Here is a 27,500-nt window from a genome sequence, read left to right as displayed (position 1 = left end):
TCCTTCATTAAGTCGAACTAAAATAAAAGAAGGTATCTTCGTAGGTCCCCAAATTCGAAAAATTGTTCTTGGTGAAACTTTTAACACACATCTCACGAGAAAAGAAAAATGTGCCTTTGAGCCATTCAAGAAAGTTTGTGATAACTTCCTGGGAAAACATCGTTCAGAACACTATGTGCAAGTTGTGAATGATCTATTGCATCATTTTCATGATATAGGATGTAACATGTCTCTAAAAGTTCATGTGCTCCACTCTCATTTGGATTTTTTTGCTGAGAATCTTGGCCATGTGAGTGATGAACATGGCGAAAGGTTCCATCAAGATATTTCATTAATAATTAATTAATTTAAAGGAAAATGGAACACTGGTATATTGGCAGACTACTGCTGGAATTTAAAAAAAGGATGATGACACTCTACACAAGAGAGTTAAGAGGACAAATGTTGTATAAACTGGTGAATTCGGTGTTTTTTTTCAAAATAATTAATAATAAAGTACATGAAAATGGTACCTAATCCAGAGAAATAAATGTCAGATTTGGAATCAGCATACTTTTCTTACACCAAAACAGGTCTTATATGTCTTGTACTTTTTTTTCAATTCAAATTTGTTGCACAGTATAATTATAAGATTAGAATTAAACTGTGTCTGAATATGATGTATGGATAGGAAGTCTGGAGTGGAATGTGATAAAGAGGATAGCAAAGTCTTCTCTTTGACAGGTGACGTCATTGGCTTTAGGCACTTTTTTCAACACACTTGGTGTCAGACCCTTACGTCATCATATTTGGTTTAATGTCTGTTTTACATGTTGGCATGTGTTGGACGGCCTTTAGAAATTGATTTCCAAGCCAACCTATCTCTGGCCAGGTGTTTATTTATCCCTCTTTCTCTCAAGTCCATTCCTATCACTTCGTCCCATGTTTTCCTTGGCCTTCTTACAATTGTTCTACATCTACTAACCCAAGAACTCTCATCCATTCTCCTTTTCTATAAACTGATGAGGAAGAAGATTCTCTTTCTGGAGATTGTCACTTTGATCTTGGTAACACTTTCAAGCCTTTACTTTTCATAATAATTGGTAAAGTAAAAAGAAAACCTTTTGTTGTTCTCCCCCCTCTCACTTTCTCTCTCTTTCTGAAGAGTAAAATACAACAGATAGCTATATCATCATTATCATCATCATCTTCTTCTATTCAACATCCATTTTACAGGCTGGTACACGTTAGACAGCTTTTAAAAATAGATTTTCTATCTAACCTATCTCTGCCCAGGTCTTTATTTATTCCTCTTTCTCTCAGGCCCATTCTTATCACTTCCACCTATATATCCAAGGAATCTGGATATGGGGGTGAGAGACAATTTTGTAAAGTAAGTGGCATCGTTGTTGAATATCTAACTCTTCACCAAGAAATGCCAAGAATTACTTGGTGTTGTGGTTCTCGGATGAGTTTGTTTCCCTGAAGTTGTTTTACTACGAGATTTGGGACAACTTCTTTGCTTCTTTGTTGTTGTTTCTTGTTTGGTTGATGACACAAGATTGAATATGCGTGTGTAAAAATAATAACAGAAACGGTATTTTTGATATAAGGTTAAGATAAGAAGAAAAAGTGGAAAATTCCCTTAGAAAATTAAAGATAGTATTAGGGCTACATATCAGGATATGAACTCATAAACAGGGAATCTGAAATGAGACGAGCAATGAAGGGAGCTAACTCTTTTATTTTGTCAAATGAGAGGATGATTTGGATGACTTTTCAAAGCTCTGTCTTTGTTCGTCCCCTTCTCCTCTCTAGAAATCAGACAAAGGGAAGCTTATGTAATGTGTAATTTTGCAGTGGTATAAAATAATAAAAATTCAAAGACCACGAAGCCATTGAGTAAACGAAAGAGAAAGACAGAAATTTTTTGTGTACTTAAAAATAGTATTTTCCACATAATTTTAGATTAAACAGAGAGCGAAAAATTCCATTAGAAGTTAAAGAGAAGAATTAAGGCTAAGTGTCAGGATATGACGTTATGGACAGAAAATCTGAAGTGGAACGTGGCAAAGAACACAGAAAGATATTCGTTTTTGGTAAATTACCTGATTGGATCTGAACGTCATTTTTGAAGCTCTATCTTCATTCAAATGACCATCTAGTGAGCAGGTGAAACGAAACTGTATAATGCTGTAAAAAAATAAAACATTAGCGAGTATGACTCCATAGAGCAAATATATTGTTGACGTATTTGTTGTCATGTTACCCAACCCAAGGAATGTAATACATACTAAATTTTAATAACATTGTTGCATAGGTGATGGACAGTGTCGGAAAATATTGGATCCGGGCAAAACCAGATGTAAATTGGATTGCTGAACGATGACATCAACCCCTACATGCCGATTGAAAAATCGAGATCACGAAACAATGAGAGAAAATATTTTAACTGGATTGGAATTGTTAAAATGCAGAATGATAAAATATTTGAAATTTCAAATTGAATGTCAAAATAAGCGAACAATCAGATTTTGACCAAGGAATGTGGGCGATATCAATATGTCATAAACAAAGGCAGTTAATCAAAGAGAGAGAGAGAGAGAGAGAGAGAGAGAGAGAGAGAGCCAGGATGACATGTCTGCTGTCAGCATACCGACAACCATATACAACATACTGATCCAAACTCCTCTCTCTCTTCATGCTATCACTGTAATGTAAATAAACTTTGTTGATTTAACAAGTGTCTATTTGTTTGATTATCAGCGTGTATATACTATTGGCATGCATTTTATTAAAAGTGCGAATCATAAATTATATAAACAGCACTATTACAACACTTCACATGTTACAACGTATTGACTTAAATTTTCTATCAACGCGTTTCTAGTCTTGATAAAATAGAAGATCAAATAGTCTATTTCTAATTCCATGTTAAAATTGTAGCATTTTTTTTTAATCGGTAAAATTTACACTTTGATCAGATTCGCACACATGCATACACAGGTGTTTGGAGTATGATAGTGCCGCTGTGGTTTTTGTGCATTTTTAAGGGAATATCACTATCTACACAATTCTGTTACTATCTTGTTGTACTGATGTGCCCTACTCGAATTAAAAGGATTGATACGCTGTAAACAGAAACTCAACTAAAGAAGGGGGAAAAAAACATTATAAAGACTGCTATGTGGGATAAATTGCTATTGTAAAAATAAGGATAAATAGAATTTTGTTGATGGAAATAGAATGTCTATTGTATAAAATGGTTGTACAAAAGATGCTGCTCTAACTCTAGCATCCTTATACACATGGAAAATGGCAGTGAATACCGAAGTCAATGTTATTGGGAAATTGATCTTTGGTCAAAAGACTAAAAGCTGAATTAAATGGCTATTCAACTCTCTAGACTAATTAAATTCCCTATCTCTCTCTCTTTTTTGTGTTGTCCATTCCTTTGTCAGATATTCTGTTTGTCATTCTCTTTATCTCTGTCTCTCTCCCACTGTTTCTCTGTCTGTCTGTCTGTCTGTCTGTCTGTCTGTCTCTATCTATCTATCTATATATATATATATATATATATATATATATTACTCATTCTTTCTCTCATTAATCTGAACTCTCTCTCTCTCTCTCTCTCTCTTTATTATTTATCGTCTCTATTCTTCTCTCCATTTCTTTTCTTAATCACTCTCTCTCTCTTTCTCTCTCTGTTCCTCTCTCTCCCTCCCTCCACACATTACTTTTCCAAGTCATTCTTTCTCCCTTTCATTTGATTTTCTTTCTCATTTACATACTTTCATAACCTTTCTCCCTTTCTCTTAGAAAACATTTCATGCTTCAAATGCTTTCAACGCATTCCGTATCTGCATTTACTCTTTCACATAAACAAAATGGCTTCTCTCGATGAATACCTGCTGAAATGCTGATAGGAAATCAGACCTGCTTCACTGAACAGCTTGATTATCATGTCTACCCAACCACTGAAGCAGACATAAAGCAACACAGGTTAACAATTCTACAAGAATATAAAGCAATAAAACATTTGATATTTTTCTGAAATGTCCGAGAAACTGTTCATAAATAGATATTATTTTTCTGGCTTTAATTTATGTGCTTTCTTTATTAAACGGCACAGTGTAGCAGTTATATGCACAAAATTTACATTCAGAGTGCCGGGTTCAAATTTTGTTGAGACTGCTGCATTATTTTTACTAATACCATTGGGAAAAGTAGGAATGCATATCACCGCCTTGCTAACAGATTAAATAGTAGAGTAAACTAGACTCTCAAGCCTTAATTGTGCAACTAGTTTCAGAGAAGGAAAATTCTGAAATAATATCAATCTTTATGTTTCTCATTTTTTGAGATGAGGATCGAGTGGGTAATTTGTATCATTTGGATTATTCACAAGGATCTGTGACGCAGTGGATAAAGTATAAGAATTATGTGTCAATGTTTTAGTCGAGCCTACCTAAGGTGAAAATGAGTTCATCCAAGGGCTATAAAAATCCGACGCCAGAGTTATTCGGCGAGTAAATGCCGAGGTTGCTCTGGTAATGTGTCGTGTTGAGTCGTTTCGACGAAGTCGTTAAGGATTGTTCGGGTTCAAATCGACCGAGTTGTTCAAGATCGTGTCATGTTGTATAGACGAAATTGTTCGGGATTGTGTTGATTCATGTACATGACATTGTTCGTTTTCTGTTTATTATTCTGTTGACTTGAAGGTTGTTGCAGTTATACTGCCGCGTGTGATAAGTTTTCTGGGGGTTTTTTTTTGTCTCTCTTCCTTCGTGAAGCAATAGACACATTGTGGGTTGACACCGGTTATTTTTACTTCCGGTTGAACTGTAAACAAACAACCGGTAATCACCCCAAAACTAACTGACTGAGGAACAGCTGATGTCCTGTGCAATTCTAGGAGGTCCATCTTCCTGGGCTGTTGCCTAACATCTTTTGGGTGGAGTAAGTTTATTGCTTACTACCTGAGGCATCCCTGCTTGGGAATACTGACGGGGCTGTCCAGAAATTTTAATAGGCTAAAGTCCTCCACCTTTAGGGTGCTGGCTTGACTCTTCCTCGCCATTCAACCTTGTGTCACATCTTTCTGCAGAGGGAAAGAAATAAATTGTTATAAACTTCGACTAGCTACAACCACTATCAACAATGTTTCCCACTCTCTATCTGTGCCTAAATCTAAATACAGATTCCATGAACAAAGCTTCTTTTCTAGAACTACCTGCATGTGGAATACTGTTCCATTGGTCTGCTTCCCGGCCGACTACAGTATGGTAGCCTTCAAGTCCAATGTAAGCAAGTTCTTGCTGAACCGCCCTTAAATAAATCAAATTCTACTCAATTTACACCATTAACGATTACTACACTACCACTTTACATTCATTAACCCTTATCCCCGAGTAGACTTTGGGTCTTGATCAGTGGTGACTCCTTTGAAAAAAGAAATAATAAAAATAAATAAAAAAACAATATGCACATACTTAACAGACAAAACAAATCAGAGTTCTTGCTAATTCTTTAATATATCTTCTTTTTTTTTTTTTTCTCCAGAAAGCACCGTTTAAGCTGAACAATCTCAAACTGAACCAATTGCTCGAAATGTTTGACGTCAGTTCCGGTTCATGCCTCATTACCTCTGACATTGCATTGTGGATTATGAAACTCGTCTTCCCATGATATTTGCTCAAAAATCATAGACTGTCTTTAGCTGTATGATCCGCAAGAACAAAGGTAAAAGAAAAAAAAAAACTGAAGAAATTAAAATCTATGAAATAAATTTCATATCATCCTCAGTCAATTTTTTTTTTTTTTAGTTTATTTTCATTTTTTTTTTTAATGTTTTTGTTTTTGTTGTTGTTGAGCATCATTTATTCATTTCGAATGAATCAGATGATTATTGTTGGCACTCGTTTCTCTGATATCTTTCCAGTTAAAATTCTTTTTAGAAAAACATTAAGGAAAGGGCCACGTGAAGGTTGCCAACACCCCTAAATTAAAGTATTTCTGTGAAACGACCTGTACTCAAACTTGTCACACTCAGGTTGCCAATCTGCATCATTAATCACTTAGTCACTGTGACCTCCTCGTTGTTGTTATTATTATTATTTACTCACTAGGAGTATTCACACAAGCCATCATCAAAAATTGCTCTTTGAGAACAACTTGTAGTGTTTCCTGGAGTCTGAGTGACAATAAGTCTCCCCAGATGTCCAGTACTCTCCACCTCTTTCGATAACCTTTGCAAAAGAATTTGCGTTATCGCAACAACTGCTTACCATTGATTTCCCATTGGCGGCGACCATTGATCTTCACTGGAATTTGGGTGGCAATAAGCCTCCTCAAGGTCCCAGTCCTCTTTTCACTCATACAACGGAAGTCTGGCTAGTGCTTTCTCTCCTCGGTCTTTCCATCCTCCTTGATGGTGTGGTGCCTGTTTATGGTGACACTCACACAAAAAAAAAAAAAAAAAAAAAATGAGGGGAGGTATTTTACAATTATACAGTTTCAGTTTTCATGATTTCATGTAATGTTCCTTTGTGTTATGCATCTGTAGTCGTTTCTGTGTCGAGTTTGTGTGTAGCTTATGTGCAATGTTGGTCTCCACATTCAAGGGTTTTCCTTAATATTTCTGCAGTTTTCATTATTGAGATTCATTGTATCTTCTCAGTCATCCCTCTGATTCCAATTTCTCCCATTTTTTTTTTTTCAAAGTTTTTCGGTATTGTTCCTAGTGCGTCTACTATTAGTGATGTTTATCTTGACGTTCTTCACTTGGAGTGAAGAAAGTCAAGATAAACAGCACTAATAGTAGACGCACTATGGAGTTCTCATGCAAATAATCAGAAATTACTCACTGACAGCAACCATTCCATTGGCCGAAACGTTGTCCGAATAATCCAAATAAAACAAATCATCTTCAAATCTGACGTTTTATGGCATCCTCCAATCCCAATCTTCAACCTTAGCCATCTTGAGGATCGATTTCCTTTGCGTTCCATTGTCTAAGATCCTTGTCACATTCCACTTCCTTCGAGTCTCCACCTCAAGATCTTTGCAATACGTTTTTAATTTTCATTCAAGAATTGTTCCTCTCAACATGAACCAATGAGTTGATTGTTTCAGGATTCTAACACCGATTCCTATTTTGCAGTAATTCTAATTCGTACTGCTTACTTTCTTCGTGTAACCATAGCAACGGCTACATCCCAACATGGACTAACTTTCACATCACAATAAATAAATGCCAGACTCCAACCTCCACACAATTTCATAAAAAAAACAAAGAAAATCTAATGCTGAAATCACCCAAGGGGCAGAGACAATAGAGAAGTAACAGAAATTTTAGAAATGTTATATTATTTTTTCCCTTTTAATGTCAAGTTTAGGTTTGGCACCATGAATGAGCACAAAGGAATGTTCTACTCTGACTGCAGATCATGTGTGAAGCGCGAATGACTTTCCCCTAAAATTGAAAGAAAGAGAATATATTCACGGCAATAATTTAATAGCGAGAAAAAAAAAAGCATCTTGTGACGATGAGAAATTTCTTTGTGTTTTAGTCTCGATTTGATTTGCCTACTTTACGACATATCAATAATATTTAAGTCATTTAATAGCAAACCATAACGTATGTTTCAAACGATTGACTGGTTTGGGTTGGTCATTATGTGGCATATCAACCCATTTTAGTTGATTTTTGTCAAACTGCAATAGATATTGTAAGCGATTCATTTGTTTTTGTTGTCTTTTCATTTTTACAAGATTTTAAACCGTTTGAACTCAAAATCTTTAAAAGTAAACTAACCAAAGATGTGTGTGTTTAGTATGTTTTCTCTCTCTCTCTCTCTCTCTCTCTATCTATCTATCTATCTATCTATCTATCTATCTATATATATATATATATATATATATATATTTTTTTTTTTTTTTTTTTTTCAAGTCAGTTTCTATTTAATCCATAGTTGGGACCCTAACAAGTACTACCACTCCGGATCAGAGTGGACCTGGGAGCAATGGCAATTAAAGGGTGGTTCCACACTCCCCAAAACCCGCAAGCTGGGGCCTCACCATCGGATATAGTTTAAGGTCATATCCAGGACCCTACAACAATGATAATACTTACAAGTTCGTATATAATAAAAAGGACCTATTTAATTTCTATAAAGATTTATTAAAATATAAGTTTGAATATGAGAAAATAATTAGGAAAATCTTAATCATTTTTTAATTTGTAAAACACAATTTTAATGTCTTTAGAATAATATATAAAAATATACTTACATTTGGCAACTTTTCAGTTTTTCACGTGTGTCTAGTCAGTGGAACATTTCTATGAGAAATAAACTACTATAAAAGTTTCAGTAAACCAAGAATCATTTTTTTTTTAGTCTTCTCGATTTTATTGGCTTTCTATATCCATCTGAAACAATCTTAATTTTGTTTTCAATCTTGGTGCTTGTTTAGTTTCATCAAGACATTAAACAATAAAATATTTTAAAAAAAAATTTATAGTAGGTACCCGCTATGGAATTAAGTTCTTATAAAAAAAAATTCACTTAATTTGATCAAGTAATTTTTTTTTTTTTTTTTTTTTTTTTTTTAAATAGACGAAAATTACATTTTAAATGAGATCGATCACATCCCGACTATCCTGCCTATTTCGCGGACGAAGAGGGGATGGCGCCAAGTTTGTCAAAATTTGACATGATATTTTGAAACATGGGCAGAAAAAATACCTGGATAAATATTTTAGTTTTTTTTTCACTTATTTTACAAAGTTTCTTAGTCCTTTTTTAATCTCTTTTTTTTTTTTTCGTTTAAAGGCATACCCCTCCTAGTCTGCAAAATAGGCAAGATGGCCGGGATACGATCGATCTAATTAAAAGTTGATTTTCCGCTAGAAAAAAAACAAAAAAACAAACAAAAAAAATGCTTGATCAAATTAAGTGAATTTTATAAAAATATTTTATGAGAACTTGATTCCATAACGGGTACGTACAATATATATCTATATATCTATATCTATATATATATATATATATATATATATATATATATATATATATATATATATATATATATAAAATATTTTCATTTTTTTAATGTCTTGATCAAACTAAACAAGTACTACAATCTGCATACAGACATATGATGGGGAAGTGGTTTCAGGCTGAAAACGATGGATTACTTTGACTGCCGGCATTTGAATTCATGCCAAATGTTATCTCACACGAAAGCGTTAGAATTCACAAATTGATTTATGCCTCATTCAATTCAAAGTCAGGCTTTTTCCAAACGTTTTTCCCACACCTTGTAATACTTGCAAATACTAGCTGAGAGATTGGGCAAAATCATACCAGACAAAACCTAACTGGACAAAAGCGGAGGACATAAAATAAATCGATTAAAAAGATTTAAAATCATTGGTTTATGGTTCTACCTTTGATTTAATTATTCAGAATGCTTGATAGTATTTCATTGCTAAAAATCTTAACTTTTAAAGCATTTTTTTTTCAAAAATTTGTAAATAAACACCATTCTTCTAAAATGTACCTCGCGAATTTATGAACAGTTTCAATTTTGGTTTTGTTTATAAAAGAAATTTACATCGTATTTTGATGTTATTTTGATCTCTAGATTTTAGTCTTAATTTAAAAATGCTAAATATTTATTATTATTATTATTATTAGTAGTAGTAGTAGTAGAAGTACCACCAATAAAAAGTTAAGTTTTAAAAAATATGCAAAGAATCGTTTTTGAAATCGGAAATTAGGTTTAATTTTTTCCGATACCGATACCCCAAAAAGTTACAATTTTTCCGGTTCCCAATTCCGATTAATCGTCCCAACACTAATATACTAAACTTTATGGCCCATTAAAATCGGGCATACGTAATAGGCCATTTATTAGAATGAATGCTTTATGCCAACTTGATTGTGAAATTTATGCTAATTTTGCAAAATACAAATATATATTAATGTCTATTCATAACTAATTATGCATCGAACAGATACCATAATACTTAGTTCACTTCAATATATAATAAAGCTCCATACAAAATTGCAGCCACATCGGCCTAATAGTTTCCAAAAAAAGTGAAAATAATTGTAATAGCTTATCCATATTAATCCCTAACTGTGCATCGAACAAATACCATAATATTTAGTCAGCTACACCTTATAAGAAAGTCAATACGAAATTTCAACTAGATCGATCCAGTAGTTTCCGGAAAAAAGGTAAAACGGATACCGACTAAGAGACAGACAGACAGAAATATAACAAAATAAAAAACTATACAAACCCATCTGGTCACGGATGGTCTAGTATATTCTGGTCACGGATGGTTTAGTATATTTGACACGTGAACTCTAAACCCTTAATATAAGTTGATCTCAATTGCTTTCACCCTCTCCCATTCCTTATAGTAATGTAATGTAATCATGCTGACCCCTTCTTCCGTCCTTCTGTTCTTCGTTTTTTTCTTTTTCTTTCTCGTTGTCCTTTCCTTTCCCTCTTTATCTCTTTCTACTCCTCCCATTTATCCTGTCAAGTCTTTACATTCTCTTTCCCTGATCGTCTCCTATTTTGAGTCTAAAATGTCACTTAATGTCACCCCTCCCACTTAAATTTAGCGTTTTAACATTTTATTTTTATAAATAATAAAAAAAAATGTCACTTTTTTTCATTTAAAAACCAGATGCCTTCAGTGGCAAAAAGACTTTATTGCGTCACCTGACAAGTGACTTTTGGTTTCTTGCAAACCAATTGTCCGAAACATTAGCATATTTAGTGTCATGACTATGTAATATTTGTCTATATAAATGAAAATATATATACAGTATATATATAAATAAAAATATATATACAGTATATATATATATATATATATATAGTAGTAAGTTATGAAAATATATATGGCAATTAAGTTACACAGAATATTCTGCGTTTCATTCTCATGAGAATCCGTCCATGAGAATGAAACGTGGAATTTTTATTACATTTTCACCCCAAACAAGGCACATTGCCACCTTGGTGTAAGGGGCTACTATCAGGGATATAGGCTACAGGGGTACTATGTGGGGAGTTGGGTAGCAAGATGTCGGTTCACGTTGCACTTGAACTTCTGCATGTCAGTACAGTTGGGGAAGCAGGGACCTGGAATGGAATTCCAAAGTCTAGCGGTTCTGGGGAAGAAACTACTGGAGTAGAAAGCTCTCTTACATCTAGGGATCTCCACTGTGAAGGGGTGGGATTTAGCTGCTTGTCGGGTTTGTCGAGGGTATTTACGTCATGGGGCACAAGTGCTTGCAGTTCGTCAGAGCATTCACCATTAAAATACTTGTAGAAAGACAGAGGGATGCTACATTTCGTCGATGGGACAGAGGCTGAAGCTTAGATGACAGTTCAGGACCTATCAAGTTGGAGACTTTCTTTTGGACCTTGTCTAGGAGCGAGAGACTAGTAGCAGTTGTACCAACCAGTCGTTGACCATTGCTATAGGTGGTAGAGAGGGTTTCTTGTAATTATTGAAGGAAACCAGTTTAGTCTTGGCAGCATTGAATGTGACCATCCATTTTTGTCCCCATTCCACTACAGATTGGAGGTCATCCTCTAGTGTTTCTGCCATTTCCTTAGATATGTATTCATTTGTTTTCTTGTCATACCTGTTATAGAGCGTGGTGTCATCAGCATATATACCTATCTCAGAGGCAATTTTGTCGGGGAGGTAATTTATGAATATTAGGAATAATAAAAGTCCAAGGATAGACCCCTGAGGCACTCCCGCATTTATATCATATTGTGTAGATGTACGATCGTCGAGGACAAACTGAATTTTTCTCTTATCTAAGAAGGATTTAATTATGTTAAGTATTCTTCCAGTGATACCGTAATATCTGATTTTCCTGAGAGGACCTTCATGCCATACCCTGTCAAAAGCCTTAGATATATCTAGAGCTACCGCTCTACCCTCCTCTGCTTTGTCTAGTGAATGGTATATACGTTCAGAGATTACAGTTAGGATATCTGCTGTGGAATGAGCTTGCCTAAATCCAAAATTTTTGGTCGGTCAGAAGTTTTGCATCTGTAAGGTGATGGACTAGAGCTTGATTAATTATGGACTCAAATATTTTGGCGAAAAGTGGGAGGAGGCTAATGGGGCGATACTTTAATGGGTCAGTTCTTTCGCCAGAATTCTTGAAAACTGGTACCACGGGAGCAGTTTTCCAGCAGTCCGGAAAGCAAGATTCTTTAAGGCATTTGTTGTAAAGTTTGGAGAGAACTGGAGCTACTTCGGCGGAGCACTTTTTTCATAGCACATCCGGGATGAGATCAAGTCCACATGCTTTTGAAGTGTCAAGGTTTTTTATGATAGCATGCACCTGAGAAGGGATGATTTTTTCAGATCGTCTAGCGTGGCGTCTGTCCACAAAGGAAAGTCAAGTTGGGGGTGGTTAGCAGGTTTCAGTGTGGAGTTGGAGGCAAACTGACTGGCAAGCATGTTAGCCTTCTCGGTTGCTGAGCAAAAAACCTCATGAGCAGGAATATTCTGTGTAGCTTAATTACCATATATATTTTCATAACTTACTACCTAGCTCTGTATTGAGCACTGTTGAAGTAAATACTGAAAACTTTACGCATAAAATTATATCTTCGTATATTAATTTATGTGATTAAATGAAGTATATATATATAATTGACCTTAAAACCTAACTCCTCAACCGCTTACCCTAAAAACTCTATTCCCGAACACCAACACGAAAATGAATAACTACATGGGCAAATAAGTAAATAAACAAATCCGCACCCAATCAACCCTGTCCTCCTCACAGCTGAACTTCAACCCCTGCCCCTTTTTACAAAAAAAAACTTCTTTTGCTGAAGGTTGATTTTCGTTTTTCATTAAGAATTCCGCTTTTGAATATAAGCGTTGTTTCCTGAAGAGGCCTCTTGTTACTAAATACTAGAAGACCGAAACATGCTCATGACTGTGTAGCAACACATTACTGCTTATGTAAAGACAAATTGAAAATGTAACGTGCTCTACTTCCGTATTGAGCACTTTTGTATTAACCTCGTTATATTTCACTGGTTACCCTACCTTTGAAAAATAACAACCTCAAATTATATATATATATATATATATATATATATATATATATATATATATATATATATAATTACTGATCCCCCCCCTCCCATCATGCAAAAGCTTCTAGGAGTGTTCTGCCAAATTCTTCTATTCCCAGAAATGCCACTGATCCCAGAGTCACAAATTATGAGATAATAACCATGCTCTTGCGCAACAGGTTTTTTTTTTCTTGGCAAGATTTCTTCATTCGATTGGCGGCAGCTGTTTGCTATTAAAGAACCAAAATGGAAGCCATCACCACCCCCATCCCCACCCCCCACGAACCATTTTTATTAAAGTTCGTCTCATTTTTGTTGTTTGTCTGTTTTTCTGCTTTTTTGCATTCCCGTCTTGGTTCCCATCATCCATTGCCACCAAATATTATCAGCCCCTCATCAACACCGTTCTCCTAATATCTATTTAAAGAACTCTGCACCATTTTTTTGTTGTTATCAACATCAAGTCAGTCATATGTCATTCGTCTTGTGATTTCTTTTTTGTATTTTTCGTTGTTTTAGTATATTTTTTTTTCTTTCTTTTAAAGGCACGTTTTTGGTGAAAATGGGTCACTTCGTTTTTCTTTAAAGAATAAAAGAGTTTTCAAAAAAAAAAAAAAAAAAAAAAAACAGTTGAAGATATTTTTTGAGACGTGTTTATCAACCTTAGAGTCCAACTTATGTAATATACTGGTTAGAATTTTGGCAAGAAAGATCCGCAGATCAACTAGGCACAAAACGTTCTTGTCGCATTACCTAAGTTGGATGAAGACCCACACATCTTTCTATGTCGTCATTTTTTACCAATAAATTACCACTTATCAAGACTAAAAGCTACTTAAGGATAAGGGTTAATGAGATGAACTGATTAATGGAGAATGGTTTGAGAGGTTCGACTATAGTGAATCGAATGAACAAATTTGATTATTTATGAGGACGATTTTTAAGTATGATATTTGGATTTTAAGACTTGGTGTTTGGATTTGAAGAGTTGAAGATTTGTAATTCACAGGGAAACAATTTCATAGGAATGGGTTTCAGCAGGGAAGTCATTTTGTTAAAAATTCTTTTTATTTTTGTTGTTTGTCTATTTTTTTTTTTTTTTTTTTTTTTACTCCCACCCTTCACTGCCACAAAATAAGAAGCCCCTCATGAACACACTCCTTCTTCTTCTCCTCATGTTTATTTTAAGAATCCTTTATCATTTTTGTTTGTTTGTTATTAACATAAAACCAGTCACGTGTCATTCGTCTTGTGGTTTGTATTTTTCGTTATTTATTTCACAGTCTTTATTTCTTTTAAAAGCATTTTTGGGTAAAAATAGGTCGCTTAAAGAATACAGAATTTTTGAGGCAACAGTTGGAGGTTCTAAAGACCTGCTTATCAACCTTAAAGTCCAACTGTAATATTTCTCATAACATTTCTTTACATGCAATACTGTAACAGAGCGTGTGTGAGAAAATCAGCAGCAGCTGTTAAAGCATTTTTTTATTTTTTTATTTTTCTTCCTTTGAAGATTGTAATGCTGGGTATGGGGTAGCCAAACCAGCTACCAATATTGCCCCACTTTTTATTGAAACCAACCGAGAGCTCTTTTTAGTATCCTCGCTGTTCCCTTAAGTGCAATTGTCTGGATCTCTTTTGCACTTGGTTCACCAGGAATATTAGTTAGGTAAGACTTCAGGTTCTTCTTCATAAGCCCTGTGACACCTATAATAACGGGTATGATTGATATATCCCTAAGATTCCAGTTTCTTTTCATTGGATTTAAGAGAAAAAGCTTTACCACACACTTGGTATTTGGTTTGTTGTGCTGTCTTCCTCCGGCCATCCAGTGCGTCCCCCGGGTTGCGGATGGGGCTACCCCCTCTGCTTATCTAAAGTAGGTAGAAGGAAGCTTCGAATAACCAATAAAAAACCGTAGACAATGAGGAACAACCATGAAAAATACCAAATAAAAGGAATTCAAACTGGACGGCTGTCGCCCAGGATAAAAAGGGCTGTTTAACCTGTTTACACACCAGGCAGAAAGAGGAAAGAAATGGTGTAAACCTTCTTGCCTCAAAAGGTGATACCCCAATCACCTCAGAGGCCACACAAGGACAGCAACCAGTCCATGACCAAGATGGACCAAACGTCCTTCCTCCACCTTGCTCGACAAACCCCAAAAGAAACAGAAGGGGGATTAAAACCCAGTCATGGTTTGTCAAACAGAAGAAGGTCCTTCTGCACTGCTACCACTACTCAAGGTTTGAGAAATGGGGATGCAGCGCAGGAGAGATACTTACCGAGAGGATGTTAAAGCACGTGAGTGCATGAGCTTGTTTTACAAGAAAAGGAAAGAAAAATATAGCACGTGGTCTAACCAAGGAGGCGATCGGACGTTTTTTCTAATTAATGTGCTGCGTTGTCGAAAAAGTGAAAAGACTTTTGAAAGATAATGAAATGTTTTATTGTTGGAAGAACCACGAATAAATGCATTCCATTTATAATTTAAACAAATGTTGAGTCGGATTTTTATTTCTTTCCTTTATTTTCTTTTTGTTTGTTTGTTTGGTTGTTTGTTCGTTTGCGACGAAGTCTCAGAGAACGTTCGGGTCTGAGTGGTTGAAATATATCGACACGGTCCGAGTGGAACGGCCACATTACAATACATGACCTCAACCCTCTTTAAATTGAGTAAATTTAAACATTAAAAAGAAAACGCCCATTAATGAATATCAAAAAATTTGCCGCTTCTACACTATTAGGACGAAATTCAAGAAATTGTAATACTGAATTTCACGTGAAAACAATGGTATCAACGTATTTCTCGTATTTTTAAGATGATTATATAAAAAAATTACAAAAATGGATAAGGTAGAAAATTATTAAAGAAAATAAAAAAAATCCTAAGACACAAGGGAGTTCAAAAGGGAGGTAATTTTCCGTTTTGATTTAAACAAGATGGCGGCAAGTTTTTTCACCTGCTAACACGTTGAAAGTTTTTTTGTTTAATAATTCAGTAATATTTAGTTAATTTCGACTGCATAATTTGAAAGCTATCATTGTAACTTATTAGAATTGACAAAAAAAAAAATCCGTTAAAACCGTTGTTTTTTTATCTGAAAAATCCATTTATCGACTGCAAAATCTCGTCCCAATTCTGTAGAAGCGCCCCAAATTTTTATAACCCAATTACTAATATTTAGAAATGTAATAAAACAACTAAAACTCCGGCATCCTGAACAGTTTTCATGAAGTAGAAAAAAAAATCTTTATTATGAGTTTTTGGTGCAGCTACACTAAATAGCAAAACTCGGAAAACAAAAAAAATTGTTAAAAAAAAAAAAAATGGTATCAACTGAATTTTTGCCTTAATTTCAATTAAAAGCAATGATATTTACTTAATTGACATGTCAGAAGTACTTAAATATTACCACATTATTTAAAAAAAAAAGTTGTCGATCTTTATCGTAAAAAAAAAAAAACTCACCATATTTCTTTAGGAACATGTGACATAATAACAAGGGAAGTAACTCGGTTATGCTAAAAACAAGGCAGGTAACTAATATTAATGATTGTTAACGCACAATTTATTTTTAAATTTGGAACATGTGACATAATAACAATGCAAGTAACTAATATTTATGATTGTTAACAATTTTTTTTTTTAAATTGACAATCGTCGCTGTGTTCGTCCTTCGAAGTCAAAGATGACCATGACATCAGTGAGTAGAAGTATTGTTTTTGTGCTTCCGGAGATGACTTGTAAGGCCGATCCGGGCATGGAAGGCTCTCCCACAAGTTGGACAGTGGTGAGCAGGTGTTGTTTGCGGGTTGCACGCTTCTGTTCTGCTTTGAGGGTTTTTCTCTCTTCAGCTGTTTCAGCTCCTTTGTTGATGAGGTGACGCCAGTGAGGCCTGTCTGATGCAAGCGATTCCCAGGACTCGGTACTGATGTTGTCCTTAAAGCATTTTCTTGGTGCTCCGACTGAACGCTTGCCTTGGCACAGCTCGCCATACAGGAGTTGTTTTGGGATTCTTTCACCTGGCCTGCGGGAGACGTGACCTGCCCATCTCAGTTGGGTCTTTTGAATGGTAGTAGTTATGCTGGGAAGAGTAGCACTTTTCAGGACCTCTGTATCAAGGACTTTGTCTTGCCATCTGATATGGAAGAGATTTCGGAGACATCTCAGGTGGAAGTGGTTCAACGTTTTTTTGTGCCTTCTGTAGGTAATCCAGATTTCTGAGCCATAGAGCAATATGGTGAGGACAACTGCTCTGTAAACCTTCAGTTTGGTGTCAATGCTGATTCCTCTCTTTTCCCAGACTTTGCTTCTAAGTCTCCCGAATGTACTGCTTGCCATGGCGATTCTGTTGTTGATTTCGAGATTGATTGTGGCTGTCCGAGATAGAGTGCTGCCCAGATAGGTGAAGGTCTCAAACACTTGAAGGTTCTGTCCCTTGACTGAGATACTTGGCCCATGATACAGATTTCTAGGAACTGGTTGGAACATAACTTCGGTCTTCTTGGTGCTAATTGTGAGGCCGAAGTTGTCACAGGCTGCAGAGAATTTGTTCATCTGGTCTTGCATTTCTCGCTCGTTACTGGCATTGAGGGCACAGTCATCAGCAAAAAGAAATCACTCAGCACTGCTTCCCTCACCTTTGTCACAGCCTGCGGTCTCCTTGGGTTAAACAGCTTTCCATCTGTTCTGAATTTAATGTTGATGCCTGGTGACTGGTCGCTGAAAGCGTCAAATAGCATTGCAGAAAACATCAAGCTGAACAGTTTAGGGGCAAGGACACAGCCCTGTTTAACTCCATTTGTTACCGGAAAAGCTTCTGCAGGTTCACCATCGTCAAGGACGCGCCCCATCATGCCTTCATGGAATTGACGAACTACTGTGATGAAAGTACTTGGACAACCGAATTTCTTCATTATTTTCCACAGACCATCCCGACTGACTGTGTCAAATGCCTTGGTCAAGTCGATAAAGTTTGTGTAAAGGTCTCGGTGCTGTTCGATGCATTTCTCTTGAAGCTGACGGGCGGCAAAGATCATGTCAGTGATCCCCCGACCGGCACGGAAACCACATTGACTCTCTGGCAGGAGTCCCTGTTCCAGGTGACCAAGTAAGCGGTTGAGGAGGATGTAAGCCAAGATCTTTCCTGCTATGGACAGGAGAGAGATACCTCGGTGGTTATCGCAGGATTGGCGATTTCCTTTTCGCTTATAGATGTGAACGATTGTGGCGTCTTTAAACTCTTGTGGTAGTTGTCCCTTTCTCCACATGATCTGATACAAGCAGGTCAGCTGCTCCCGCAAGGCTGCACCACTTGTAAACCTCAGCTGGGATGGCATCTTGACCTGGAGCTTTTCCACTGGTTGACTGCTGAATGGCTTTACTGACCTCTTCGATTGATGGGGGGGGGGTTGAGCTGTTGATTGATGGGGACTTGGGGAGACGTTCAATTGCTATATCATTGATGGCTCCAGGGAGATTGAGCACTTTATTGGAATGGTCAGCCCATCTGTTGAGGATCTCCTTATTTCCTGTAAGTAGAGTTGAGCCGTCGGCACTGAGCAGAGGAGAGGATCCCGAAGACTGTGGTCCGCAAACTTCCCTTAGTGCATCGTAAAATTCTTTGTATCGTGTTTGTCTGCGTAACCTTGGATTTCATCTGCCTTGGCACTGAGCCAGGAATCCTGCATTGAACGCAGCTTGGATTGGATTTTGTTGCGCATGTTAGAGAAGGCAGTTTTCTTCGCCACACAAGCTGCGTCATTTTGATGCGCTCTTAGCAGGTGGTGTTTTTCCTGCAACAAGTTGTGGGTTTCAGGATCATTCTCGTCAAACCAGTCCTGGTGGTGTTTGGTGGCAGGACCTAGAACGTCAAGAGCAGCATCTCTGAAGGATGTCCAGCTCTTTTCAACGCTGTTGTTATTGAGATTGAAGTTAGCAAGTTTACTCTGCTGTTTTAGGACATTTCAATTTGGCTGTATTGAGCCTCTTGGCTGTTTTTTTTTTTACCCAGAGGCCTTCTCTTTGGTTGGATGAAGAAGTTGAATTTGGAGATGATGAGGCGGTGGTTGGTCAAACAATCAGCCCCACACATGGCTTTGGTCAGTCTCACGTCCTGCCTGTCCTTGTCTCTGGTAATGACAGTCGATTTGATGCCAGTGTCAAGAGCGTGGATGCATCCATGTGGTTTTATTGCGATTTGGGAGGCAGAACATAGTGTTTGTGATGTTGAGATCATGTGATGCACAGGTCCTAAGGAGGAGGAGTCCGTTGCTATTGCATTTGTCTACTCCATGCTTTCCAATGATGTTGTGCCAGGCTTGATGATCTGTACGACACGTGCATTGAAGTCGCCAAGAATTACAAGCTTCTCCGACTGAGGGACTGAGGAAATGAGAGAGTCCAGCTCTTCATAAAACTTGTCTTTGACCTCATCAGGGTTAGTCATCATTGGGGTATAGGCGCTGACCAGCGTAACGCTGGTGTTGCGTCCAAGAGGTAACTGCATTTTCATTAGTCTGTCGTTGATATCTTCAGGAATGATTGCTAGTTTTGGTACGTGAGTTGTTTTGATAGCAAAACCCACATCAGCTTCACGCCGTTCCTCAGCACTGTGCCCACACCAAAAGAAGGTGTAGCCTCCACCAGTTTGTCAGTTGGCCTTTGTCTGCAAAACGAGTCTCACTTAGGGCTGCAATGTCAATATTGTAGCGAGCAAGCTCATGAGCTACAAGCGCTGTTCGTCTTTCAGGTCGATTTACTTTTGCATTGTCGAGCAGGTTTTGGACATTTCACGATGCTAGAGTAAGCACCTTTGTTTTCATTTTTCTTTTGTTTTGACCACTTAAGAGGGATCCCCACCAGCCGTGGTATGCTGGCCAGTGTTTAGTGAAGCAAGCTATTTTTAGGGCACTTTTTCCAGCCCCGCCCTCATTCTACGGATGCGAGCAGAGCGATCTTAAAGAGGGCTGCTCGGTCACTCAGGAGGCTGCTGGACCCACCACTGCCTCAGTCCAGTCACCGCAGGATTTGAGGTTAACAAAAAGTCGATGTCATGACTTGCGCTTGACTTGGATTAAAGTGAGGGAGACTTGCGCAGGATCAGCCTCACTCTCTCTTCCTGATGCGCTGGTTCCAGTGGCAGGACTGTGTCAAGATGGCTGGGAACGAATCAGGATGCAGGAGTTGTCGGAAGGAGACTGGTCTGTCTTCCTACCGCCTTAGGGGCTCCACTCCGGATTTTCTGTTGGGGTTTACTCCCTTAGCCTTTGTCTTTCCCAAGACAACCACAAGACAGTGGAACTATTTGAACCATAGCTGGGGATTGGTTCATGAGTCACCAGGGCATATCTACACGACGGTGGGCCTGCATGTCAAATGTCTGGGGGCCAACTTCCTCCGAGTCCTAGTAGTTTAGCCTGAGGCCGCAGGATGCTCAGTTTCCATGTTTTGGTGCGTGGGACCACTACATAGGGCTTGCAGATGGAGAGGCTATATGCTGGCAGAGAGAGACTTACGCATTCGGCTCCTTTTTCACATAAATGCTAGCCAGCGGTGTTAGCTGAGAGCAAGAGATGATAAGCACATCTACTACTACGACTACAACTACACACTAGACGCATCACACCGCGATTTGAAACACTATTGACAATATTTACGCACTATTTTCATCCCCTTTGGAAGTCTTCAGTGTGTTTTTTTTTTTACCCTAACATTTTATTTTCGCTAATTTTTGTCAAAAAATGTTTCCTTTAACATTTTTTTTATACCTTATCGTTTTTCGCAATTTTTGGATATATTCATTACTATGAAAGTGACAATTAAGTAGAGACCATTGGTTTACATTGAAAGTCATTATTAAAATTTTTTTTTTTTTTACATGGGGGTCACCGCTTATCAAGGCCCGAAGGCCACTCAGGGATAAGGGTTATTGCGTGTACAGTAATCAATGAGATAGTATTGTAGTAATCATTAGTATTGGGAGTTTTGATAGAGTGTCCTACTTAAGGGGGCGGTTTGTCAGGAGTTTGTTTATGTTGGACTTGAAGACGTCCAAGTTGTAGTCAGGTGGGAAACAGGCAAGCGGCAGAGAGTTCCACTGGCGTGCAGTTCTAAGAAAGAAGCTTTGCTCATGGAATCTACATTTGGATTTAGGCTCAGATAAAGAGTGGGGAAAATTATTGACAGTAGTTTCAGCCAGACGGGTGTTTCTCGTGAAAGATTGGCGAGGGAGTGGGACGAGGGATTGGAGCTCAGACGAGCACCTGCCATGGAAATAACGATAAAACAAAGACAGGCTCACAACGTCTCTTCTGTGGGAGAAAGGTTGCAGGGAAGAGAAAAGGGCATCCCCATTAAACCACAAAGTCTATTTTGTACTCTGTCAAGGCAGGATAGGCTGCTTTTAGCAGCTCCTGCCCAGATGTAGCAGCAGTATTCCATCCTTGGACGTACTTGGCTTTTATACAGATAGAGAAGTGCATTAGTAGTGAGATATCTTCTGGAGCGGTAGAAGGATCCCACCATTTTACCAGCGTCCCTGGCAACAGATTTGATGTACGTGTTCCAATTTGGAGTTTGGCTATGATAGTGTAGTTGCACCCAGTTTTCTTTACCTATACGCTTATCTCCCCTATGAGACATTACAAACCAAAGCATTTCCTTTTACTCAATTGCTAAAAATCATGAATAGAAATATTGCATAACATGTACTACCACTTAAGATAGGGCCCTGTCGGTGGGGCATTAGAATACGCCGACTGCCCCCTGCAGAGGGTAAAAGTCCCCCAATTAGGGTCTTGGATATGACCTTAAACTATATCCAGTGGTGAGGCCCCAGCTTGTGGGCTTTGGGGGGGGGGTGGAGCCATCCTTTAATTACCATTGCTTCCAGGTCCACTCTGACCCGGAGTGGTAGTACCTATTAGGGTCCCAACTATGGGTTGAATAGAAACCGACGTGAAAACAACAAATATATTCTATTAAAAAAAATTTTCTTCAAAATCTTTGGATTCGGCATTAAATAACCCGAAACGGGTTGATATGCCATAAAACAAAAACAACCAATCAACCACTTCAGATAGGTTGTTTTGTTGTACGGCGTATCAACTTTTTTTTTTCAGATTATTTAATATTGAATCGACTAAGTTTGGAAAAAAAAATTTTATGCCTCAATTTTTTTATATCTTCAAATATTCATTAATGGAGTTTGGTTGGTTGTTTGTTTTATGGCATATCAACTATTTTTCAGGTTATTTAATGTCAAATTCTGTTATATCGCACAAAAAAAAAGAAGAAATATTAAGACAGAGAAATATGTAGATAATTACTTTATTAAGTAGTGGAACAAAAACAAGACGTATTTATATATAATATATGTTAGTTACATATCCATGTCAAGGAAATACGTACGCTCTCTTGCGTGCAATGCGAACGTTCTTTTATATCTCGGGATGACCGGAAGTCAAGTGATATAGAGCTACATCACAATACATAGATTCTGTTGATTTTGGTGCGGAATCTAAAAATGCCACAATGAATCATTATATTCCTGGAATATATTGCTCTCAGAATACTTGCATTCTTGTTAGAAAATATTATTTCTAAAAGGGAATTTTACCGAGAGAAAGAGGCATTACGCTCAGAAAACATCACCCCAAGAAAAACATTACGCTTCAGCATAATAGTCTTCGCTCTCAACATGATTGACTCATAGTCACTGTCTTCTAGTGTTTATTTAGGGAACTGTAGTGCTGTTTTCTTTAGGGCGATACTTTTATCGTTCCACCCTTTATATAACAAAAAAACAGGAATGTTAAGACAGACAACAACTGTATTGAGTAGTGGGACAAGAACAATACGTATTTACAAATAATAGATGCTAGTTACATGTCCATGTTAATGGAATACTCTCTCTCTCTCTCTCTCTCTCTCTCTCTCTCTCTCTCTCTCTCTCTCTCTCTCTCTCTCTCTCTATGCGAACCTTCTTTTATATTTCTGAATGACCGGAAGTCAAATGATACGGAGCCACATTACAATCTCTCCCTTCAAGTTTTTATGCCTGGTGAACATATTTTTTTTCCTATTGAGATCTACGATCATATTTCTATAATTTTCGTCGTAGTACGTTTCCGTTTGCCTGTTTTTTTTTTTTTGTTTTGTTTTGTTTTGTTTGTTTTTTCTTTTTTTTTGTCTTGTCTTTCTGAGGACATGTGTACCTCAAACATATCATAAATAACAGACATAGGTTCTTCTCATCGTTCATTTGTGTCTGGGGTATATGTTTTTTTTTTTATTATTTAGTTGATGTGTCTTCGTACTTTCCATTTTTGAAGTTTTATGATGTACATCATATTTCCAATTCTTCTTCCACTATGACAGTGCTTTTCCGAAATAATAATTTGAGAAATATTTTTTTTTCGCCTGGACTATAAGTTTTATTTAAGATATTATTCTAACATAGTTTTATTTAAGATATTATTCTAACATAGTGTGCGTTAGCGCGTGGAACGTATCAGCAGCACCGATGGATGGCCAGCACGCAAAGAGATTAACAACACAACAGCAACAGCAGTGGCAGAAAAACGCGCATATGCAAATTAGAAAGTGTGCGCGAGAAGAGGAAGAAAAGAAAAAGAAGAAAAATTGCGACACGTGCTCGGAGTGAAACAAAGTGGACGACGAGGAAAATGGACGTTTAAAGTCGCAGGCGGGAAATGGCTGACTAATGCCGGCGTGAGGAGAAGAAACAAAGTCGGCGTCAAAGAAAATGAACATGTAAAGCGAAGGCGATAAATGGCTGGCTGCGGCCGGCGTGGGGTGGGAAAAAGGAGAAACGCGTGTCAGACTAAAATGAACATTTGACAGCGAAATACTTTTTTTGAAGTGATGACGAAAATAACGAAAATAACGGTAATAACGGAACTTTAGTTCGAAAAGAAAAAATTTATTTATATATTTTTATTTGTTTTATTTGTTTTGTGTTTGACCACGTTACATCATGTCTTTCCTTAGTTTCCATTTTAGAAGGGAATCAATTTATCAACGTATTTTTCCAGCAAACATTAAATCGGCATGGGATATGATCGCGCCAGTGTAAACATTGGTTGTTATTTGATCAACAGATATGAATTTTTGTAGTTCTTCATTTTCTGCTTCGACACCATTTACCTTTTTGATCGCTCTTTTGAACACGTTGTTAAACCACTCAACCAAACCGTTTGATCTTGGGTAATAAGCTGCACTTTTTAGATGATTTCTCAAGAATATTTTACCAAAATTTTTCCATTCTTTTGACATAAACTACGTTCCATTTTCAGATACAATAGTCTGTGGTATACCAAATCTTGCGAAAAATTCTTCTAAGATGTTTATTGTGTTTTTTACTTGTCGACGTTTTGCATCTGACAACTTCTGCCTATTTAAGAAAGCTTTCTACCAGCCGAAAAACGTATATTCCTTTTATCGGCCCAGCATAGTCAATGTGTAAACGAAACCACGGTTTGTCTCAGGCTTGAATTTTATTGGCGGTGTTTTTGCTACAAACGCGCAGCTTTTGCACGTTTTCGCCATAGTTTCAATATTCTTATCCATTCCTGATCAGTATACGAAACTCCGCATAAGTGCCTTCATTCTATAAATCCTCGCATATCCGGTGTGAGAATCTCATGAATTTACTTTGTTATCATTGCAGGTACAACAAACCATTCTTCGTACATCAATATGCCTTTACATTATAATAATATACTGTTCGGTTTATTTTATTTTTAACTGTTTTGCGTTTCATTTATGAACTTATTAAATTTTATATTATTCAATTGGAATTCATTATTGAGATGAGTATTATTTATTTATTTATTTATTTATTGCTGACTATTCTTTTCATCTTTTTGTTGTTTCACGACGTTTCGGGGCCCGTGGCGCAGTGGATAGAAACGTTGAATCTCTACGGTTCCAGGTGAGAATTGTCTGAAGATAGCAGTGTCAATCCTACCCAAAGCTGGCTAGAGGCTTATTTGACCAAACGACAACGACTATGGATGGCAGTAATTGTTGAGAATACAGTTAGGAGATTCGGAGTTCCTACCCCGGCGCGGTTACCACCTGACGAAGGCCAGAGGAATAATTGGCCGAAACGTCGTGAAACAACAACAAGTAAAAAACGAGAATAATAGTCGGCAATAAATAATCAAATTTTGTTTTAAATTTTATTTATTCAAGAGTAACTGGCAAATCTTTTGCTGTGTTATAGAGAACATATTTTACGTCCATCTTGGATCATAAGGAAGCAATGACAGTCTTTTGTAATTGTAATAATTCACTATTTTTTTTTTATTAATCTAGATGTGCGATCAGTTTTGACGTTAAAAATTTCATTTTAAAAGAATAGTTAAGCGATATCGTTGCCAGTGTGTGTTGGTACTGCATTTTTTAAAACGAATATTACTTACTGATCGATGACTCGTTTGCAATATAAATTCTCTACAGTGCAAGGATTTATCAAAGTTTATTATCACAAGAATATTATGGTTAGTCTTGCCTTCTCTATTTGCAAACAGTTCTTACCCATTCGGAGTAGTGTCCTTGAAACATATAGGATCGATTTTAATTTACCGTCATTTTCTTTATGTAACGAAACTGCTTCCAAACCAAAATTACTTGCGTCATTTCGCTGAACAGCAGGGATAATTCCTGTTTGTTTCTTTTGCGATCCGTCTTTTCTATTTGGCGGCCAATGTTCGAGCGTTCTGTTCGAGTGTAAAAAGAAATTTTCCATGACCGCGAATGTTTTCAACTCCCATGAAGGGCCTTAAGGCGTGTGGTGAATTGAAAAATTGCGTCTAATGAATTTATTGAAACACTCGATTAAAATCGTTTAAAAGCACTTAAGCGTACCATCTCCTCCTTCATATTGAGTCTGATTGATGGTCGGTTTGTTTATGCGAATGAGCAGGGCTTCTATGATGGGAAGACGCAGGTACATTGTGAAACGGCTATTATGTATGTGAGTGTCTATATTCCTGTGTGGGGTCTATATAATTTTGACATGGCTGTGATCGCCTTTTTTTTTTTTTTTTTTTTTTTTTTTTGTGTGTGTGTGTGTGTGTGTGTGACATATATACAGACTATAAGGAGATCTTACGACGCGTACCTTTTCTTTCCTTGGACGGTTCTCCCTAGCGACGATTCATGTATGCTCCCAAAAATACGACTTGGAGACAAGCTTTATTCCAAACGTTCCTCATTCCCTGCTAGATCCTCTGCATCGATGAATCGATTCAGATTTTTTCTTTTCCCGTTTTCTCATCTTGAGTCACCGAATATATGTCAGCTTATATTATGGTAACATATATTGAGCGAGTTTCTAACAGTATTTCTTTTAGTTTTAACTCATTTTCCCAAACTTACTGTGTTCACCAGAGAGTGCCCTGCCATTTGCAATTTTCAAATACATCGGTAAACACTGTATTTTTTTCGAGCTGAATAAGCATGTTACATTAAATAAAAACACTAAAAAATTATCCAGTTAGGTAGAAAAGTAACTTATCTTGCCTTTATTTGTTATATATTTGTTTTTTGACAACTTTTTCGAATCTGTGTTTATAGTAATACAAACCCATTTATCTAAATTTTCCATTTATAAGAGTATGTCATCGATGTGCCTAACATACATGGATAGTTTAAGATTGCTATTAAAGGTTTTAGTTTCTAGGTTGGTCATATAAAAATCGAAAAACAGCGGACCTAGAGCCGAACCCATTAAAACTTGATCCTTCCGTTGAGACCGCAGAAAGGGGCCTCAGTGGTACAGGAGAGTAATAATTTTCGTAACTTGTTAAGGTTTGTTACGGCTTGTGAGAGCAGAGTGAGATTATTATATATTATTATATCGATAGTTTCATGTGAAGGGACATCTGTAAAAAGACTTTCAACATTGAGTGAAGCTAAAAGTTCATTGTTTGGTTAGAGGAATGAACTTGATAACTATGAGGTAGATATGACATAATTAGTTAAAAGAAGGTTTTTGCCATTTTGTGAATGCGTGTAGAGATTTGCGATATAGTTCGACGAAGAGGGTAGTTTTTCTTTGTGCACTTTTACGTTTCCATATATGCAGCCTGATCTATATTCGCCTATAATTGTGCATAGTTTAATGGAATCAATATGGGTATTATTAGCTGCAATTTATTTATTAATATTTAGTTTGCGTTGTCCAGTAGGATTTCTACATATTGTTCTGGATCCTCCAACAAAAAGAAGGCGGACCTGTAAATTCACCCTTGTCCGTTCGTCCGTTCATCTGTCCGCACTTTTCTCAATAACTACGCCTTGGATTTTTTTGAAATTTTGCACAAACATTAAACATGATATGAGT

At 37.0% G+C, this 27,500-nt stretch overlaps 1 protein-coding gene across 2 annotated transcripts in view; it reads left to right on the top strand.

Annotated features, from left to right (window-relative positions):
- The window catches only part of LOC145243663 (cilia- and flagella-associated protein 54-like), a 449,435-nt gene that overhangs the window by 391,162 nt on the left and 30,773 nt on the right, over positions 1-27,500 (top strand). Inside the window, exon 64 of one of the 2 annotated variants that reach the window (XR_013862929.1) lies at positions 5,545-5,724. Coding sequence is in view for 1 of the 2 variants with exons in the window: in XM_080106712.1 (XP_079962838.1) it covers positions 5,545-5,670 (126 nt within the window). In the remaining variant the exon portion in view is untranslated. Of the gene's footprint in view, positions 1-5,544; positions 5,787-27,500 lie in introns of those variants that run through there. The other variant, XM_080106712.1, reaches the window with a different exon arrangement.

The sequence above is a fragment of the Euprymna scolopes genome, chromosome 22 (genome assembly GCF_053919585.1).
Source record: "Euprymna scolopes isolate OS-2025 chromosome 22, ASM5391958v1, whole genome shotgun sequence".
NCBI lineage: Eukaryota > Metazoa > Mollusca > Cephalopoda > Sepiida > Sepiolidae > Euprymna > Euprymna scolopes.
The sequence above is the reverse complement of the archived record's forward strand: the minus strand, read 5'-3'. Positions and strand labels throughout refer to the sequence as shown.